We start from the raw sequence: 20,860 nt of genomic DNA on the forward strand, positions 1-20,860 counted from the left end.
AAAAAAAAAAAAAAAAAAAAACCTCAAAAAACAAAAACTCTATACCTGTTAAACATAACCCATCCCCCTGGAAACCACCATTCTACTTTCTGTCACTGTGATTTTGACTACTCTCTTACCTCAGATAAGTGGAATTGTGAGGTACTGTATTTGTCTTTTTTTGTGACTGGCTAATTTAGTTAATATAATGTCCTTGAAGTTCATCCATGTTGTAGAGTGTCAGAGTTTTCTTTTTTTATAAGGCTGCAAAATATTTTATTGTATGTATATACCACATTTTGCTTTTCCATTCATCTGTTCATGGACACTTGGGTTGCTTCTACTTTTTAGCTAACGTGAGTAATGGTATCTTAAACACAGGTATGCAGATAACTCTTTAACTTTGACTGAAGTATCTTCCATTCCCCTAGACCAGTGAAACATCACAGTTCATCTATGTTCTCCTGTTTAATCATAGGAAAATACTTCAATGTGTTGCTTTTCCATTCTTTTTTTCATCTTTGGACCCATTTTCTTTTCCTTAATTGCTAGTCCTCTAAGCCAGTGCTTCTTAAACTTCAATGCACGTACAAATAACCTAGGAATTTGTTAAAGTAACCCCCAGGTATAGCTGTGTTGCACTGGGTAGTGAGGCTCTAAATCAAGCCATCCACTCGTCCAGGCTTCAGCTACTTGCTCTTCACAAATTCATGCTACACCCTCATTTGGGGGCTGCTTCTGGTCCTCTTGTCTCTGGGCATTTTGAACCAGATGTCCTGAAAACTGGAAGAGGTAAAATGATCTTCACTGAAAAACATCCATAGTTTACTATTTAACGTTATGCAGGCTGGGAAAGCTAGAGCCTCTTTCCTCACCTTGTAACACTTCTAGAAGGTTTTCATGGAATACCCATTACTCTTTTCCTTTCTTTCTTTTTTAAATTATACTTTAAGTTCTGGGATACATGTGCAGAACATGCAGGTTTGTTACATAGGTATACATGTGCCATGGTGGTTTGCTGCACCCATCAACCCATCGTCTACATTAGGTATTTCTCCTAATGCTATCCCTTCCCTTGCCCCCCAACCCCTGACAGGCTCCAGTGTGTGATGTTCCCCTCCCTATGCCCATATGTTCTCATTGTTCAACTCCCACTTATGAGTGAGAACATGAGGTATTTGGTTTTCTGTTCCTGTGTTAGTTTGCTGAGAATGATGGTTTCCAGCCTCATCCATGTCCCTGCGAAGAACATGAACTCATCCTTTTTTATGGCTGCATAGTATTCCATAGTGTATATGTGCCACATTTTCTTTATCCTGTCTATCACTGATGGGCATTTGTGTTCATTCGAAGTCTTTGCTATTGTGAATAGTGCTGCAATAAACATTCGTGTGCATGTGTCTTTATAGTAGAATGATTTATAATCCTTTGTGTATATACCCAGTAATGGGATTCCTGGGTCAAATGGCATTTCTAGCTCTAGATCCTTGAGGAATTACCACTCTGTTTTCCACAGTGGTTGAACTAATTTGCATGCCCACCAATAGTGTAAAAGTGTTCCTCTTTCCCCACCTCCTTGCCAGCATCTGTTGTTTCCTGACTTTTTAATGACTGCCATTCTAACTGGTATGAGATGATACCTTATGGTGATTTTGATTTGCATTTCTCTAATAACCGGTGATGATGAGCTTTTTTTCATATGTTTGTTGGCCACATAAATGTCTTCTTTTGAAAAGTGTCTGTTCATATTCTTCACCCACTTTTTGATGGAGTTACTTGTTTTTTTCTTGTAAATTTGTTTGAGTTCCTTGTAGATTCTGGATAGTAGCCCTTTGTCAGATGGATAGACTGCAAAAATTTTTTTCTCCCATTTTGTAGGTTGACTGTTCACTCTGATGATAGTTTCTTTTGCTGTGCAGAAGCTCTTTAGTTTAATTAGATCCCATTTATCAATTTTGGCTTTTGCTACCATTGCTTTTGGTGTTTTAGTCATGAAGTCTTTGCCCATGCCTATGTCCTGAATGGTATTGCCTAGGTTTTCTTCTAAGGTTTTTATGGTTATAGGTCTTACATTTAAATTTTTAATCCATCTTGAGTTAATTTTTGTATAAGGCATAAGGAAGGGGTCTAATTTCAGTTTTTGCAGAAGGCTAGCCAGTTTTCCCAATGCCATTTATTAAATAGGGAATCCTTTCCCCATTGCTTGTTTTTGTCAGGTTTGTCAAAGATCAGATGGTTATATACGTGTGGTGTTATTTCTGAGGCCTCTGTTCTGTTCCATTGGTCTATATATCTGTTTTGCTACCAGTACCATGCTGTTTTGGTTACTGTAGCCTTGTAGTATAGTTTGAAGTTAGGTAGTGTGATGCCTCAGCTTTGTTCTTTTTGCTTAGAATATCTTGGCTATAAAGTCTCTTTTTTGGTTCTGTATGCACTTTGAAGTAGTTTTTTGTAATTCTATGGAGAAAGTCAATGGTAGCTGGATGGGAATAGCATTGAATTTATAAATTACATTAGGCAGTATGGTCATTTTCACAATATCGATTCTTCCTATCCATGAGCATGGAATATTTCTCCATCTGTTTGTGTTCTCTTATATTTCCTTGAGCAGCGTTGTGTAGTTCTCCTTGAAGAGGTCCTTTACATCCCTTGTCATTTGTATTCCTAGGTATTTTATTCTCTTTGTAACAATTGTGAATGGGAATTCACTCATGATTTGGCTCTCTGTCTATTATTGCTGTATAGGGATGCTTGTGATTTTTGCACACAATAAACTAGGTATTGATGGAACATATCTCAAAATAATAAGAGCTCTTTATGACAAACCCACAGCCAATATCATACTGAATGGGCAAAAGCTGGAAACATTCCCTTTCAATACCGGCACAAGACAAAGATGCCCTCTCTCTCTACTAGTAAACATACTATTGGAAGTTCTGACCAGGGCAGTCAGGCCAGAGAAAGAAATAAAGGATATTCAAATAGGAAGAGACGAAGTCAAATTATCTCTGTTTCCAGATACATCATTGTTTATTTAGAAAACCCCATCATCTCAGCCCAAAAACTCCTTAAACTGGTAAGCAACTTCAGCAAAGTTATGCTTTCTCTATCTCCTTTCTTTTAAAAGCATAATGGCAGAAAAGAGTCTAATGAATTCATTTTCCATACATAGAAACAAGTGAGTTCTTCATCTTTTCCTCATAAGGCTCTTGATAATTAATAATGTATTACCTTGTGGGATCTCCTATTGAAGAAGAAGGAAGAAGCTTCCCTCATTTTCATGTGTTTATAGTGACCTCTTTGAGGGGTGAGACTGATTCTTGAAATCTTTTTGTTTTTCTTTATTGTGCCTATCACAATGCCTTGCACATGGTTGGCAAATCATAAGTGAGTGTTGACTCAGCGAACACCATATAATGTGTTGTTTATAAGTTTACTAGCTTTGGTTATAGGAAATCAGATTATGGTTAGACATGGCAAAAAGATTGCTGTTGTTTTACTGTACTCTAGGCTTTGTTCATTCAGGTAAATGTACAGATCCAAATTTTCCTCTTATTCCAGGGCATGATCTAAACCTGGGAGAAATGGCTTATTCTGCTGTCAACTGACTTACATTGGAAGGTCAAGTTGATAATTTGAATAGATCTCTGTTGTGTCTACTAAGGAAGTCTACTTTTGAAACCCAGTTTTGAAATAGTAATTTACTGGCAAACATATGTAGTCATTCATACACACATTCATACCTTCGTTTATCAGATATTTATTGGGTGCCTATTTTTGTGGTAAGCACCATACTAGGCACTGAGGATACAAAAAAAAAAAACAATGAAACACAGTCATTGCCCTTAAGGAACCCAATCAGATAAATGATAACACATATGCAAATAATTTTAAAACACACACAAGCCAATCAAATACTGTCATATTTGGGTGTATGGATTTTAGACCTGTAGGATTTTAGAGGAGAGACCATTACATGAGCTGGTAGGATCAAGGAAGTCTCATGAGAGGATATGACTTCTAACTTGAACTTAAAAGAGCAGGTTCAATTTGGAGATTTGGGTTTGGGGGTTGTAGACCTGGGAGAAGGCATACAGGATTGAGTGGCAGAGCAGAGACCTGATGGAGTGACAACATGGAGTGTGGGAACTTGCAGCAGCTAGGGTGTATCAGCAGGGTGGTAGAAAAATGAAATTGGGAAGACACCTTGAGGAGCGTAAATGTCAGGCTACTATAGATAGGGGAGGGCTTTTTAGGCTGGGAGAAAGATATGTTATTTACACTGCTTCTCAGAGCTCATTTTCTATACAGGACCTTCCCGTAGTCAGTTCCAGAGGGATATGGCTCCAGGTCTTTTTTTCAACTTTAAGCTGTGCTTTTGGTTCTACAGGTAACAATATGCAAATCAAAAAACCTCTGATCATGTCAAGGGGAGGGTCTCTAGTGGGCTCCATTCTCTAACACTTGTGGTTTGTAATGGTCTCCAGTTAATGAGCCTGTGGTGCCTGGTATCTGAAATAACTTGGAAATAACCAATTGCTTAGTTGCCATGGGCACAGACAGTCTGAGCCAAGTGACCTGCTGGCTGGGTGGGTGGGAACAAAGGTGTTATTAGCTTCTGGGGTGGCTTTCCCTTCTGTCGTCACCCACAGAACCACCTGGGAAGAATCTCTAAACTCCAGAATTCAAAGCAACCTGGAGAGGAGAGGACAGGGTGTAGCTTTAATAGCAGAAAGAATAGCATGGTTTTGAGAAGGATATCAGACCAAGAGTCTGAAAGAAATAAGGGAAGTGAAACTGAATTATTGAGCACCTTCTTCATGTCTGGATCTTGCTGGGCTTTTCCACATACATTTGCAAAACCTGTATAAACCTTTTGCTTCACCAAATGCCCACATTTAGCCTGTCATATGGAAAAAAATGAAAGTATGTAATCTCTTTGACAAAAATAGCTAGAAGATCATTATATTTGTAGTTGTTAAGTTGCATGATAAACTTGCAAAGCGTTTCATGTATTCAAATGGCATACTCCTATGGATTTTCTGCCTTTAGCATTGGCACCTCTGATACCTTTTCCTGCAATGGTTAAACAGGAGCAGTGAGTGCAAGGTGTTCTAAGACTTAGGGATGTGTTATGGTGCTGTTCTAAGTCCACCAACATGAAAGGCAGCAAGTCCAGGGAACTAGTCTAGCTATAGCCAGAGCCTGGTGCTGCAGGCAGATTGCTCTAGCAAAGCTTTCCTCTGGCATGTGAGGAGGCATACAGCTTCTCTGTGTTCTCAGAGCTCTTTGAGGTTCTGATGAGGGCCCAGCATTCCATAGTGTGTAGTAAGTATTCAAATAACACAGAGATGAAAGCGCTTTTTAGCACTTAATTTTATAGATTTTGATTTGCCGTGGTATCATCTGTATTAGTTTAATAATTTACCAGAGAAAATGTTGGTTATAAGTGAAGGAAAACTACTTCAAACCAGCTTAGGCATATAGTGCAATTTATTAGCTTTCCAAAACTAGGAGCAGATTGAATAGTCAAACCGCAGTGAGAGCAGGGACACAGCTGCACCAAGACCCACAGGAACTAAGGATGTGGAGGCTGTCTGGACTTTCCCCTCTCTCGCCTGCACTTCTCCCAGCAGGTTGGCTTTATTCTCTCTTACCACAGCCTGGTCTCTTCTATATATGGGAAATATGGCTGCTCACAGTTTCTTCTGCATCTGCAGAGACTGGCCTACATTTAGTCACAAATTTTGAAGAAAGGACCAGCCTTTTCCTGGACCCATCAACTGTTCCCAGGGATTAAGAACAGGCAGCTCTTTGAGGGGCTGTATGAATGGGAGCCTGGGGGTAGGGTCGAGAAGACAGAGGAACTTCCTGAGAGAGGAGAGGTTGTCAGGCAAGTAATATCACACATATCCACTCTATCAACTGCCACTTTAAATCTTTCTATTCATTAAAAGAGCCACCTAAACGATTTAGGTAAATACCTCTTCTGGCTTTTCTTTAAGTTATGGAGACATATTAAGGATGTGGTAAATGGTATTCATGACTGTTTCATATGTGCTTAAATAAAAACTCACTATTGTTTGAACTTGTTTTGTTGGGCTCTTGTATTAAAGTCTGGCATAAGGTTTTTATCAGTAGGAATGCATAAAATTGCAACTCAGAGAAACTCAAAGGTGTAATTCAATATGATTTGTAAAACAGTTGCAAAAAATGTACATAGTGCAGCAATAAACGTACATATGCATGTGTCTTTATAGTAGAATGATTTATATTCCTTCGAGTATATACCCAGTAATGGAATTTCTGGGTCAAATGATATTTCTGGTTCTAGATCCTTGAGGAATCACTGCACTGTCTTCCACAATGGTTGAACTCATTTACATTCCCACCAACAGTGTAAAGGTATTCCTATTTCTCCACAATCTCACCAGCATCTGTCGTTTCCTGACTTTTTAATAATCGCCATTCTGACTGGCGTAAGTTAGTATCTCATTGTGGTTTTGATTTTCATTTTTCTGATGATCAGTGATGTTGAGCTTTTCTTCATATGTTTGTTGGCCACATAAATGTCTTCTTTTGAGAAGTGTCTGTTCATGTCATTTACCCACTTTTTGATAGGGTTGTTTTTTTTTTCTTGTAAATATGTTTAAGTTCCTTGTAAATTCTGGATATTAGACCTTTGTTAGATAGGTAGATTGCAAAAATTTTCTCCCATTCTGTAAGTTGCCGGTTCATAGTTTCTTTTGCTGTGTAGAAGCTCTTTAGTTTAATTAGATCTCATTTGTCAATTTTGGCTTTTGTTACAATTGCTTTTGGCATTTTTGTCATGAAGTATTTGCCCATATGCCCTGAATGGTATTGCCCAGGTTTTCTTCTAGGGTTTTTATGGTTTTGGGTTTTACACTTAAGTCATTAATCCATCTTGAGTTAATTTTTGTATAAGATGTAAGGAATAGGTCCAGTTTCAGTTTTGCATATGGCTAGCCTGTTTTCCCAGCACCATTTACTGAATAGGAGATCCTTTCCCCATTCAATGTTTTTGTCAGGTTTGTTGGAGATTAGATGGTTGTAGATGTGTGGTGTTACTTCTAAGGTCTCTGTTTTGCTCCATTGGTCTATATGTTTGTTTTGGTACCAGTAATATGCTGTTTTGGTACCAGTAATATGCTGTTTTGGTTACTGTAGCCTTGTAGTGTAGTTTCAAGTCAGGTAGCATGATGCCTCCAGCTTTGTTCTTTTTACTTAGGATTGTCTTGGCAAAAATTGATACTTTAAATAAGCCCAGAGCAAGCTTATCAAACTCATTAAGACCATTCTTAGGGCAGTAGGAGAAACTTCCCACTTCAGGTTCTTTTTCTAAAAACTTTTATGAGTAGGGAAGTTGGCAGAAGCCAGGAATCATCATTCGCTTCCAGTGAGGACCCTGGCTATACCACAAAGGCTTCCCTTCACCTGGAACTTCTCTGGCCTCCAGAGTAGAGGCTCTGTTTCACACACCTTTTAGATTAATGCTGTGACTATTCAAATGCTGGTGGTTCTCAAGGCTGTGTCTGTTGGGTATAATAACTGATGGTACAGTATTTGACCAACAATATCTTGATCATCATTATTTTAAAAGAGCCAGGATTGTCCTCCCCAAAGTTTATTTGTACAACATGTGTTTCAATTTAGCTTTATAAACAGTAGCTATAACCAACTGATTAAAGATAAGTACAGCTTCACAAGCATATTCCTACATAAGAGCAGTCAAATCATCTTTGTTTACAAAAATAATAAGCAAGATTGAATAAAAAAACCATATTCTATTCTGGATCGTGGTATCTAGTAGTAATGAGCTCAAGATGTCACTTTTGGAAGACATGGGAAGGTGGCAGCCGCTCTGTCCTGGTGTCCTGGGCTCACCCTGCAGGAACTAGCTATTTCAAGAACATTGCAGTTATCCTTTCCTGACCTGACAATCAGTGCTTCTTATTTTCACTGAATATAGTTAGTTAATCATAGAATGCCCCTAACTGTACATTATTGAAGGAAGGTTGATATTACCACCTTAGAATGCTGTGGTCCTCATTGATGTCCTTAGAGAAGCCATTCTCCTTCCTTAATTAACTGAATCCATGTAAGGATATCAGGTGAATACATTTAATTTGGCACAGTGACTTCTATAGCCTTTAGTCTTTATACATTTATTAATTTTAATTTCTTGCTCTGTACTTTCTAAAAGTAGACATTAAAACACAAAAAGCATATACTCTTTAACCTATTTTGAATATCTACTGTGTGCCTGGTGCAGACGAGGTCGTTTATTCTTGAATAATAAGAGAATAAGAAATGGTTCCTTAAGTTGCTCATGATCTTTGGGACATACAGTATTTAGAAACTAAATGTAGAACAAGTAAATGTATAGTAAATCTTTCCTGCATATGAGTTTCCAAGTTTTTTATACCTTTCTTTGAGCACTGGTGCTGAGTCTCTTCTTTGTGCCCAATAGCATGCTAGAGGATGTAGTATCATGATTAAGAGTCTAGGGTCTGAGTCGACATACATGGGTTCAGAACTCATCTTCACCATTTAATCTCTCTGAGCCTCAGTTTCTTCATCTGCCAGTGAGAATAATAATAGTTCCTACCTTACACAGTTATTAGGAAGATTAGAGAGAATGCATATACAGCTGGAAGCCAATGACTATTGAGTAAACACAGAATAAATGTTAACTGTTATTACTGGGGATAGCACGAAGAAGGAGATCTCTACCCTGTCCTCAAGAAATTCACAGTCTAAGGCCGGGCGCGGTGGCTCAAGCCTGTAATCCCAGCACTGTAGGAGGCCGAGGCGGGTGGATCACGAGGTCAAGAGATCGAGACCATCCTGGTCAACATGGTGAAACCCCGTCGCTACTAAAAATACAAAAAATTAGCTGGGCATGGTGGCGCGTGCCTGTAATCCCAGCTACTCAGGAGGCTGTCTGAACCCGGGAGGCGGAGGTTGCGGTGAGCCGAGATCGCACCATTGCACTCCAGCCTGGGTAACAAGAGGGAAACTCCGTCTCAAAAAAAAAAAAAAAAGAAATTCACAGTCTATTTGGAATATAAAATATATATTGCTGAAACAGCACGGGGAATTCAGGAAGCAACATGGAGAAAACTACTGAGGGAGGACATAGATCAGATTGTAATTGAAAAGAATCTTAATGGAGCAAGTGAATTTACAATCAGAGTTAAAGAAACATAAAGCCACACCAATTAAGAAAACAAGAAGAGAAAGAACTTTTTAAGAAGGGGAATGACAAATGCAAAGATGTTAGTCAAGTTCTACTAATGAATGAAGAGTGGCCCATTTTATCTGGACTAGGTGAGGAGAATGTTTTTACTCCCATTTCCATTTGTAGGAACCAAATCAGAAGTAACTCCACTAAATGCTGCCTTCATAAGGGATGTCAAAATATCAAGATAATTTTTAACCAAGTACTCAGTATATGATGGAGATAGGCTGTAACTAGGCTTTTGGAACTCTCAATGCAGCGCTGCAACACCCTCCTTCATGGAAGAAAGCCGCAGAGTTAACCACAAGGGATCCATTTATTGCTCTTTTTCATCTGTTTGGCTCAACCCTTACTTTTGGATTTGTTTTGCTTTCTGACTACACTGCTTTCCCTGGTACTTGTACACTTCCTAGTATGTTTATGAAGAGGAAATCACCTAATTAGTGAAATGACCAGTGTCATTATAAGACAGAGACCTCTTAGCAGTGAGACCAAAGTCTTATATATATCACTTTCCTTGTTCTTAACTATCTCTTCTGCTTAGATTTTATTCATTTCTACCATAAGACATTGTCATGTCTTTATGCCAGTAGAACCCAAATTCAAATTTTGATTGAGGCTGCATATGCTGATATATAACAGAGTGAGGCAAGAGCACTTTTTATCTTCAGTCTCTGTGAAGTAATGAAAGGCCACTGCTGATTCTCCATAAAGCCAACTTTGAGCACCCTTTTAAACATTCATTTCCTCATTCCCTATCTTCTTTCCCTGCTTTAATTTTTCTCTATAACATTTGTAACATACTGTATATTTTATTTATTTCGTTAAATGCTTGAATGAATGGTAGTACTATAAGATAGTCTTATTCTCTCCCACTTGATAAAACTTGATTTGAAAAATGTAAATTTATATAATTTGATGGTGATGAATATTATCAAAATACTGGAGCCTCTAATATACAAACCTCACTTTGTATATTTTAAAATAGGATTCTGTTTTGCAAATTTGCATATAGTTTGTCAAAAACTCATAATTTTGTATGATGAGGTACTGACCTAGACCTAGTTTTTGGGTACTCGAGGAATTACACTTAATTCTGAGTCTAGCTTAATACCATTTTAAGTTGGTGCTTACTTAGGTGGGTGTGGTAGCTCATGTCTATAGTACCAGCTACTTGAGAAGCTGAGCCAGGAGGATCACTTGAGCCCAGGAGTTTAAGGCCAGCCTGGGCAACATAGTGAGACCCAGTCTCTTCAAAACAAAACAAAACAAACAAACACAAAGGCATTTACTTGATTTTTGACATACTGTGTAATAGTTTCTGTATTTCCATTTATACCCACCCAGTGGTTTTACTAGTAACAGTTATAACTTTGTTGTAAGTCTTTTTGAGTTGAGAAATACAATGGCTTTTTTACCGTCCTGTTACGTGTCCTGTGATTTGCAGTATTTATGGTTCAGCTAATGTCTGTCAGCAATTAGTTAATTGGTAGTTTGTACCTATATTGACTGACACTAATGTTCTCAACCAATAGGGACTTGTTTAATGACTGCTATCTTTGCTTGGGATAATTAGCGTATCAAAGGAGTAGAGCATAATGATAAACTGTACTTGGTGTACTTTCATTTCCAAGGCTAATTGTTGTTGTTTTCTATACTCTTTGATATACGCAAAGAGCCTCAATTGAGAATAGTTATATAAATGAACCATTATGAGCTAACAAGAAATATTCTCTCTGATTAATAGGTATGTCCTTGGCAATACATAGTTGAGACTTGAATTTTTTTTTTAAATAAAACCTGAAGTAGTCATAGACTTAAGGAATTAAAGAGATAAGTACTGTGAATCTTTCTTATCGAAAGCATTTTCCACTTAATTCCATCATTTATACTATGAATCCTAAAACCCAAATATTCCTGTTTAGAAAGGCTAGTTTGGTGATTTATTTCATTCATTTACTCATTCTTTTAGTCATCTGTGTATTAATTCAGTTTTTAAAACCAGTTGCTCTGTATGTACTATGTTCCAGACACTGGGGTGCAAAAATGAACAGGAAAATCTCCCAGCCTGCCAGGAACTCACCTGTAGTGAATATTCATTATAAGCCATAGGAACTCCTTTCGGCTTTAATCAAGTGCTGAGCCAGATCCACTGCTACATCTCAGCAGAAGATCATGGCCATTATTGCTTCACGATATGTGTGTCAGTGCCTGGCACACTTTTGTAAAGGTAGGAGACAATATTCTTCTTTAGCTTTAGCAGATTCGGCATCTTTCCTCCCATTTCAGCCTTTTGCAGTCTCAAATGGTGTAGATAGGGAGCCCTGAAAATGTATACTTTGACATTTTTAAATGTCCCCTACTATGCTATAACCACCCCCTGTTTTCCAAATGCTGCCATTAGTGGTTACAGTAATCATCTGTAATGTTAGCTTCTCAGAACCATGGTACAAGAGCTTCTTTTCTAATTTCCCAGATGGGAGGGAACACATGTACATGCTTGTTAGAGTTGCAGAAACCAGAAACAGCACTGCGTGGATTTGTATTTTTGGAACTCTATGGGCTTGTTTAAGCACTCAAAATCAAACTTAGATATCCATTAGGAATCAAATACCATTTCAGGGAAATCTCATGTGCCACACCAAGAGGAAGAAAACTTATAAAACGAACTCCTAGAAATAACTAGTTTCATATTCAGACTAATGTTTTATGTACTTTTTTCAGGATGCCAGATGATAAATATTGATTATATAAACCAGGGTCATTCCATTTCTTTGGAGGATTGTCTCTAAGCATTCCTGCCCTTTATTGAAATAGTAGTGAAATAGAAAGTTTAAAAGTTGGAAATATAAATTTTCCATAGGCATAACAGAATAAAGCCCTCAATTATGAAGGATTTTGGTGGCCCCTGGTTTTTTGCAGGGTGTTTTTGCAAGGTTATATGATTTGTGATCATAGTCTCTAGCCTTGATCTTACGTAAGAAAACTTAGTCATTGGGGAAAGGTTTCTGAAAGTAAATGTTATTTCTTTTTCAATTGTCTTTTTTAAGGTGACCAGTCTAACTCTAAATAGGACCCTTCTACACTTAGATAATAAAATGAATTTGTTCCTATGAATGTTTCTTCAAGCTCAGCTTTAACCTTTGTTTTAGATGTTGTATGAGTTTTAAAGTCATATTATATACTCAACAGTAGTTTCTGTTTGTTGCAGACCCTAAGTATTTTTTTACAACTTTCATTCGCATTTTACAGAAAGGAAAGTTCAAGGTTGAATACTCTATCATCTGTAAAAGAGCAAGAAGTGATCAGTAAGCTCAGACTCTTGACCTGGGCTCTCCTTTTGAAGCTACTAGTTCTGGAGGAGTTGGTGTATTCACAAGGCCAGGAGCCAGGAGCCAGCATTTAGTTTCCAGACATCATTGGTGACAAAACATATTGTAAAGTAGGTTCCTGAAAAATCTCTAGATGTGGAGAATAAGAGTTAGGAATGAACACTCATTTGTTCACTGATGTATTCATTCAGCTAACATCGATTGAGTGGTTTCCATATACCAGGTGCTATGCTAAGATCTTGCTGTTACTCGTCCTCCTCCTCACCCAGTTAGAAACAGAACAAGACAAAGAAAGCTCTACTTCTTATATCATGCCACCTAAAAATATATTCCAGAGGTATTACAAATCTACCATGTAAAAATAAAATTATAACAATATAAGATGAAAAACTAGAGAAATAGTTATGGAACCTCAGAGTTATTGACAGGACTTAACTCTGCAAAAATCTAAATTTTCTGTGATGGCAGAAGAGCCCTCAGATGAAGTAAAAAGTCAAAAAGAGAAAATAATTTTAGCATATGTGACAGAAAAGGGTTAAGAAACCTAATAACAACAACAAAGGCTAAGAACCTTGAAACAGGATGGATAATGGATTTGATCAGGAAATTTACAAAAGAAATGTAGATGACCAGTAAATAAGTAAAAGTTGCTCAGCCTCATTCATCGAATCTAAGCGGAGATACCATTTTCCAGATTTTAAAAAGAGGGACAATAGCCATTGTTATCCAGTGATTCAGGATGAGGGAAAGTAGGCTTATACTCATACAAACTCATGGGTCCAAATGTGAGTTGTTGCAAAATTCTTAGAAAATAATCTGTCAAATTTTATTGAAATGTAAAATGTTCATAACCTTTGACCCAACAAGCTCAATTTTAGTTCTCTATTAAAAAATATAAGTCCCACTACTAACAGGTGCATGCGTGCATGTACACACACACACAGACACACACACAAAAGAATATTTATTGCAGCACTATCAAGTGGCTAAGAATTGTGAACAACCTAAAGTTTGTTGTGAGGGAAATGGTTTAATAAAAAAATAAATTCATGCCGTGGAATATTATGTAGCTATTTAAAAAGCAATTGGTTGAGTGATATGTTTCCATTAGGGAAAACAAAACAGAAGGTTAAAGAGCTGTTTATATGCAAGTGTGTGTATGTTTTTATGAGCATAAAGAAAGTGGTTTGAAGCTACCTACGTACACAGTTAATATTGGTTACTTTGAAAAGTAGGGTGTGAGGGAGGGGCGGAAGAGCTTTTTCTTTATAAACTTATGTATGGTTTGACTTTTTAAGACAAGCCTAAATTTTATAATCTAAAATTTTTTAAAAAAGAATGAAAATGGAAAGGGAAGTGGCCAAAGAGACAGGAGAAGACCAGCAAGAAAACAGCATTTCGAGAGGCAAGTAGTCACCCATGTCAAATACTGTTTAGGTATCAAGTGAGAAAAAGGAAGAAAAGCATTTGGTGTTTTTAGTGGGTAACCTTGGTGGGAATAGTCTTCATGAACTCATGGAGTCAGTAGTAGGCTATTGTTGTGGGCTAAGGGATAAGTGGAAGGGAAGGGAATAGAGAGAGTATGTAGATAACTCTTCCAAGTAGTCTGTGAAGGGGAGAAGGGAGAGGAGAGAGAATCCAGGGAGCTCTGCAGAGTTCGGCAAGATTCTTTTCTTTCTTTTAATAATGTTTCTTTTTTAAGATTGGAGAGACTTGTAGTCGTTGTCCCTGTGTATACATGTCACATTTGTGCATTTTACAGGCACAAGAGAATGCAGAGCAAGGAGACTGAAGGTTTTGGAGTTGAGCAGGATAAGTGATGGCCAGCTTCCCAGGATGAAGGAAAAGAAAGGGTGGAGTGAGTTTTAGACAGACGAAAGACATTGTATTTGAGGCTCAAGATACAATGTCAAGCTCATGAGTAGTGAGTCTTAAAGTCTAGGTGTGACCCCTCCCTCTTTTGCTGCTGGTGTGGCCACTGTACCCTCCTGAGGATCTATAAACTGATTCAGAAATACAGGTCTCTTTTGGCCAGGCACAGTGGCTCATGCCTGTAAGCCCAGCACTTTGGGAGGCCAAGGCAGGGAGATCACGAGGTCAAGAGATCAAGACCATCCTGGCCAACATGGTAAAACCCCATCTCTACTAAAAATACAAAAATTAGCTGGGTGTAGTGGTGTGCGCCTATAGGAGTCTGAGGCAGGAGAATTGCTTGAACCCCGGGGGACAGAGGTTGCAGTGAGCCGAGATCACACCACTGCACTCCAGCCTGGCGACAAAGCAAGACTCCATCTCAATAAATAACTAAATAAATAAATAAATAAGTGAAATATTTATATAGGTTCGTTCTTACCAGTTTCTATGAATGAAAGATGTTAAGTGTTTAACATGTATTAAGTGGTTAGTAATTAAGTGTTTAAAATTTTTATATTTGACTTGGAGTCACTATCAACCAAAAATAAATTATTAAGGGTTATTAAAATTTGGTATTCACAAATTTAAATCAATGTGTGCTACTAGATTTATTTTAATTCAGTATTTTATTCAGAAGTCTGGCAGACAGTTGGTGCTTGGCAATAATCATAAAGCACATGCACATAGTTATAAATTCCACAATTTTGATTCAGGACACTTCATCAGTGTATCATCAGTATTGGCTTGAGTTGGTTATAATACTCAGTTGCTGCTATTCTTGCTTTTTAATTATAAATTACAATAAATTTAGTTTTATCATTATCAATTTAGTTTATTGTGTGTTATTTGGTTAACCTCACAGTGTTTGTTGGTACATACTTGTATTAATAATGTTTTGTCTTATAGTGTTCTTATAACTAGACTTTTAAGATATGTATGTCTTGTGGTTCATAAGAGGATCATCCAATATCATTTTGCCAAAGTAGATGTGTACCTAACCCCCTTGCCATTTGCTTGTATGGTGACACACTTCATGGTGACATGTTTCCTGGGAAATTTTGCTATTTAAATAACTTACAACACACTGTAAAGGTAGATGTAAGAAAATTACTGGATATTTTAATGTTTTTTGATGTTTTACAATATAAATTATGTTTATAGTAATATGTTTACTGCAACTTAATTATATTTTTGCCGAATTCTTTGTTACCATCAGGTTCACTACCCGCCTCCCACCCCCTGAATGTGGGAACAGGTAAGATAGGTGGAGGTCTTTTGCTTTGCTGTGGTGGATGTTGCTCAGAAAGTTTAAAAGCCATCCCTCTAGAGGAGTGCATAGGTGTGTGGAAAGGATGTGCTAAGCAGCTAAGCAAAAGTGGAATAAGGGTAACTCATAGTCATGGCTTCAATGCCCGTGGACTGTGAGCTTGTTACTGATAAGATGTTAGGAGAGCAGGTGCTGATGTTGTGTTTTCACTTCTTGTTTAAGGATGTAAATGAAGACCCTGGCGAAGATGTGGCCCTCCTCTCTGTTAGTTTCGAGGACACTGAAGCCACCCAGGTGTACCCCAAGCTGTACTTGTCACCTCGAATTGAGCAGTAAGTGTCATTAACATTAGGTAGCCTGGTGCTACTTCTTGCTAACCAATATGTCTCATTCTTTCTTTTGCCACTCTTAAACTCTTAAATTTATTTCTCTTCATTGACTTTTGTTTCCTTAAAAGATTCATTGTATTAAGAATTTGGATTGCAGAGTAAATGCAGTTAGTACTTGCCACTACACCCTTTTGGTGAGTGTTACTATGCAGTTAGTGACATGAATATTGCTGTACCTTTGTCGAGAGAAGAATAGACAGGCTGAGTCCAAAACTGGGACTCCCTCCAGATGTTCCCTTGAGTATGAATGGTTGTAGCCTATGACGGGCTGCTAAACATCTGGCCCAGTTTCTTACATATTTGTAACTATTAGTGATATTTATAAAACATAACTAGTCTCTTTAAAATATTTAGCAAAAACTTACTCAGAAGTTAGTAAAGCTAATGTTAAAAGTAGGTAGTTTAAAATGATAACCTGTTTTATTTCGCTGCTTTAAAACAGCTGTATATAACTTTACACAGCATTCAGGCTACATGGCAGAAATAGTTTGATATCGCATTTGTGCTCTAACCAAGTAACTTTATTCATCAGTAATGAATTTTATAAGGCCTGGATTCACAGAGTGCTTATTGTGGGCTAAATGCTTTAGTAGCTTATTCTACTTCAAAGGAAGCTGAGGTTCATTGAAAATGGATTATAAGCAGATTTGGTTGGGAACTTCTGACAGGACAGATTTTTCATCAGCAAAGAGAGTTTTTACAGACTCTGATTGAAATGTATTATTAAACTTCTCTGTGAGTCATTTAGTCACAGTTGGCTGATTTCTGTCTGTGAGTAGATGTGGTCACTATCTAGCATTCTTAGTAAAAATACTGAGCCATTTTTACCCCTTCTGACTTTGGTTGCTCTAATTTATGAATCATGGACACATGATCTTAAAAACTGATATCATACAGCTGTTTATACTCAAATACAGGAGCTTATGAACATCAGTAATCTATAGGCATTCTCTTGTTTATTTATGTATCTGACACAGCGCCTAGAATAGGATTTTACAGTAGCAGGCACTTAATGAATGTTTAATTTTTGTTTTGAGACAGGGTCTCACTCTGTCGCCTAGGCTGGAGTGTAGCGGCCTGCTTATGGCTCACTGCAGCCTCAACCTCCTGCGCTCAAGTGATTATCCTACCTCACCCTCCCAAGTGGCTAAGATTCCAGGTGCCACCATGCATGGCTAATTTTTTTATTTTTATTTTTATTTTTGTAGAGACAGGGTCTCGCTATGTTGCCCAGGCTGTCTCGAACTCCTGGGCTCAAGTGATTCTCCTGCCTTAGCCTCCCAAAGAATGTTTTATCTTTCTTTTTTTCTTTTTTTTTTTTGGACGGAGTCTCTCTCTGTCACCCAGACTGTGGTGCAGTGGTACAATCTTGGCTCACTGCAACCTCCACCTTCTGGGTTCAAGTGATTCTTGGGTTTTAGCCACCCAAGTAGCTGGAACTACAGGCACAAGCCACCACACTTGGCTAATTTCTTTTATTTTTAGTAGATACAGAGTTTTGCCATGTTAGCCCTGCTGGTCTCAAAATCCTGACTTCAGGTAATCCACCTGCCTCAGCCTCCCAAAGTACTGGGATTACAGGCATGAGCCACTGTGCCTGGCCCAACGAATGTTTTATTATTTTTTTAAATGAAAATGCTGACCCATATTAGTAAGTGATCAATGGGTACCAGAGGCAGTAGAATGACGCGGCATAAGGCAAGGGCGTTGAGTCAAACAAATCTGGTTTAACCCTGGTTCCTGCCACTCACCAGCTGGCACAAAATATGACTTCTCTGAGCTTGTTACCTATTTTATAGTGTTGTTTTCAGGATTATATTAATACTGTTCATAAAGCATTAATCATAGTGCCTGGCACTATAGCAAACACTCAGCAAGTAGTAGCCATGAATAATACTATTATTGTTATAGTTCACAGGAGAAGAACAAGTGAGTGTTTAGCAGGGATGAGTTGGGGCAGAAAAGGAGAGGATGGGTAAACAAGGGAGCAAGTACTAATTCTAGCATAGCCACTCATTGTGTAACTAATGAGTTAAATTACAAAGGTGCTTTGGTGATGAGAAAAGAGTTAATGTAACAATTGCAAGATGTGGGTAATATGAATATATTAGTTAAGCTGCAGGCAATAATTTGCCAGCTCAGAAAAGCGTTTGTTCCAGCAGCTAGGTTGTTTTTCTTGGAAGTTACTACACCTAATTTGCAGATAAACTTGCTAATAAAATATTCTCACTCTAAAAATCTAAGATGTGTGGGAAATGATTGGGGAAGGGTATATTTTAAAAATAATTTTTCCTATCTCTGAAGTCCAGCTTTCTCATGTTTTTCCTCCCTCTTTATATTAAGAACTCCCCACAGCATATCGTTCTAGATCATTTTTCTGTTACTTCCCCTCATATACTGTTTTCTTCAGCCAGACCTGAGCACTTGAAGTTTTTTTACATTGCCAGCACTCTTGCCTCTGTGCCTTTGCTAAAGCTCTTCCTTCCACATACAGGGCCTTTCCCTAACCCCCTCTTCCTGTTGAAATACTATACTTTTTCTAAGGCCTTATTTAGATGCCTCTCTACCAACCATTTTCCCTGAGGACAATTAGTCTAGCCTTCCCTGGAGCTCTCACTGAATTTATATTAATATTATAATCTATATTATAATTTACTCACCATAGCGTTAATTGTTGATATGGATTTTTAAAAATATTTTGCTGAATTGCAAGCTACTCACTGAGGTGAGGAACAAGTCTTCTTTAATGCCTTGCATAAATGCAATGCACAGTTATCGATCGCCTAATTGGCAGTCTTCTAGGTTAATAAGTAGTTCTCACCAAAATATTGGAAAATGCCTCACTGATAGGTCTTATACTTTTTCTGGTTGATACAAATTCACTTGGTAGAACTATATCTATAATACCAAAACAAAATACCAAACGTTCTTATATCTTTAAGTAGAAGTTTTCAAAATGAGATTTTAGAGAAAGAGGAACATGAAAGAAGTAAACTTGGGGTATGATTTCTGTAAGGGCTTAGATATTTGCTAAAGTTATTAATACTTTTGGTTAATTCTTCCAGAGTTCATAGCTTAGAACAGACATAATGCCATTTCAGGAAGGCCATAGTCATGGGATAGGTTTTGAGAATGGACTGTGCTAAGCTCTCATTTGTTTTTTGTGTTTTATACTACCTTGTCAACTCTTCGCTATCCAAGCATTGATTATAGACTCAGATGTGGTGAGTCCTTTCAGGAGTCATGGGAAAAGCATCCCATGTGGTCCCGCCCAAAGCTGATGTCAGACTCTTGCCCTAGCTGAGGTTTGTAGTCTTTTTGGCTTCTGCTATGGCTCTTCTAGGAAGTCCCAAGCCCCATGCAGTACATTTGACAGGGAGAGGCTCAGGGGAAACCAACAGCCCCATCCACACTGGGTAAAAATTATCAAGAGAAGGCTTGCATTCCCACCACCTCCACCATGGGCATAGAAAGATATGGGCCTGGAAGGAGCCCCATTCCAGTCTGTCTCTCTGTTCCAGCTCGTCGGTGCAGTAGGCAAAGATATTATACTCACACTAATTAGTCCCAGCAATAGGAAAAGAAAAAGGCTACTTTTGGGTCTTGTTATCTTATGTAGGAGAAGATATCAATTTGTTATACCCTAAAAAGACTCCAAATTAGACATTCCTGACAATAGAGAACGTCTGTCAGATTCATTGTATTCTAATGTATTCCCAAATGTATTCTAATTTGATGAAGCTCTGAAATGTGATTGCACTCTGAAGTCTGTTTGCCCAGGGTCCTGGAATAGTTGTCTGGTGTCTCTGGCAGCCCTGCCGCACATGGCTACTGCCCTTATGCTGCTTAGATGCATATTCTTCCCAGTCCCCCACTGTGCATTTCTATGGCTTGCAGAGTAAGTGTTTCTGAGAAGAACTTTTGTGTTCTTGCACAAGGGACATTTATGAAATAAACATATTTCTGGCCCTATACATTTGTTTTCCAAGGGAGCAAAACCAATCAGTTGAATTAGACACTAAGTTCTGTTCATTTAAAAAAAAAAAAAAAAGGCCTGGTGAGTTATACCAAAAAAAAAAAAAAGCTAGTAGTCAGTGATGCAAATTAAATTTTGGTTCAATATTAGAAAAGGGGAAAAAATAGTTTCTAAACCAGTTGCTTTTTTTTTCCTGGCAGAAAAGCTGTGAGTTTTAAGGTTACATCATCAGAGCCGGCGTGAAACATGCTCTACCTTTCCCTCTTCCCCAGACTGTTGGCAGTTGTAGTAGTGAAACCAAAGGTTATATGGGCATAGGAGTCTGCGTAGCACTCTTTTCTGAAAGGTGTGGGCCCTTTTCTTGGCTTGAGCCACTTTGTGGGAGTGGCTTGAAGACAACCAGCTTCCTCATTCCCTGCGCTGTTCCCACTTGGTGCATAAAAAGAGGACTTCAGCCCTGAGGCGGACCAGGTGGCATCTTTCACAAGTACAGAATTTGTTTTTAGAACTTTTTGTTAAGTTACATCTGCCTTGGAAATGAGTACTCAAAACTTACCAGCCCACAAACGCTCACTATTGGTGAGGCCTGTGTACCTGCAACATGCATGTTTGTTCTCTCAGGCAACAGAAACTCAATGAGAATTGACCACGTGTGAGGCCATTTACCGGGTGCTCCAGAGGCTGTCAGTATAAATGAAATGTAGCTCATTCCCTTAATTTCCTTATAGTAAGGGGTATAAG

At 38.1% G+C, this 20,860-nt stretch overlaps 1 protein-coding gene across 5 annotated transcripts in view; it reads left to right on the forward strand.

The window, feature by feature from the left end:
* BABAM2 (BRISC and BRCA1 A complex member 2) overlaps positions 1–20,860 on the forward strand; it is a 449,656-nt gene that overhangs the window by 226,486 nt on the left and 202,310 nt on the right. For all 5 annotated transcript variants that reach the window (XM_017545672.2, XM_017545670.2, XM_017545671.2 and 2 more), the window contains exon 7: positions 15,977–16,086. In XM_017545672.2, the coding sequence (XP_017401161.1) occupies positions 15,977–16,086 (110 nt within the window). The remainder of the gene's footprint in view (positions 1–15,976; positions 16,087–20,860) is intronic.

The sequence above is a fragment of the Cebus imitator genome, unplaced genomic scaffold, assembly GCF_001604975.1.
Source record: "Cebus imitator isolate Cc_AM_T3 unplaced genomic scaffold, Cebus_imitator-1.0 Scaffold180, whole genome shotgun sequence".
NCBI lineage: Eukaryota > Metazoa > Chordata > Mammalia > Primates > Cebidae > Cebus > Cebus imitator.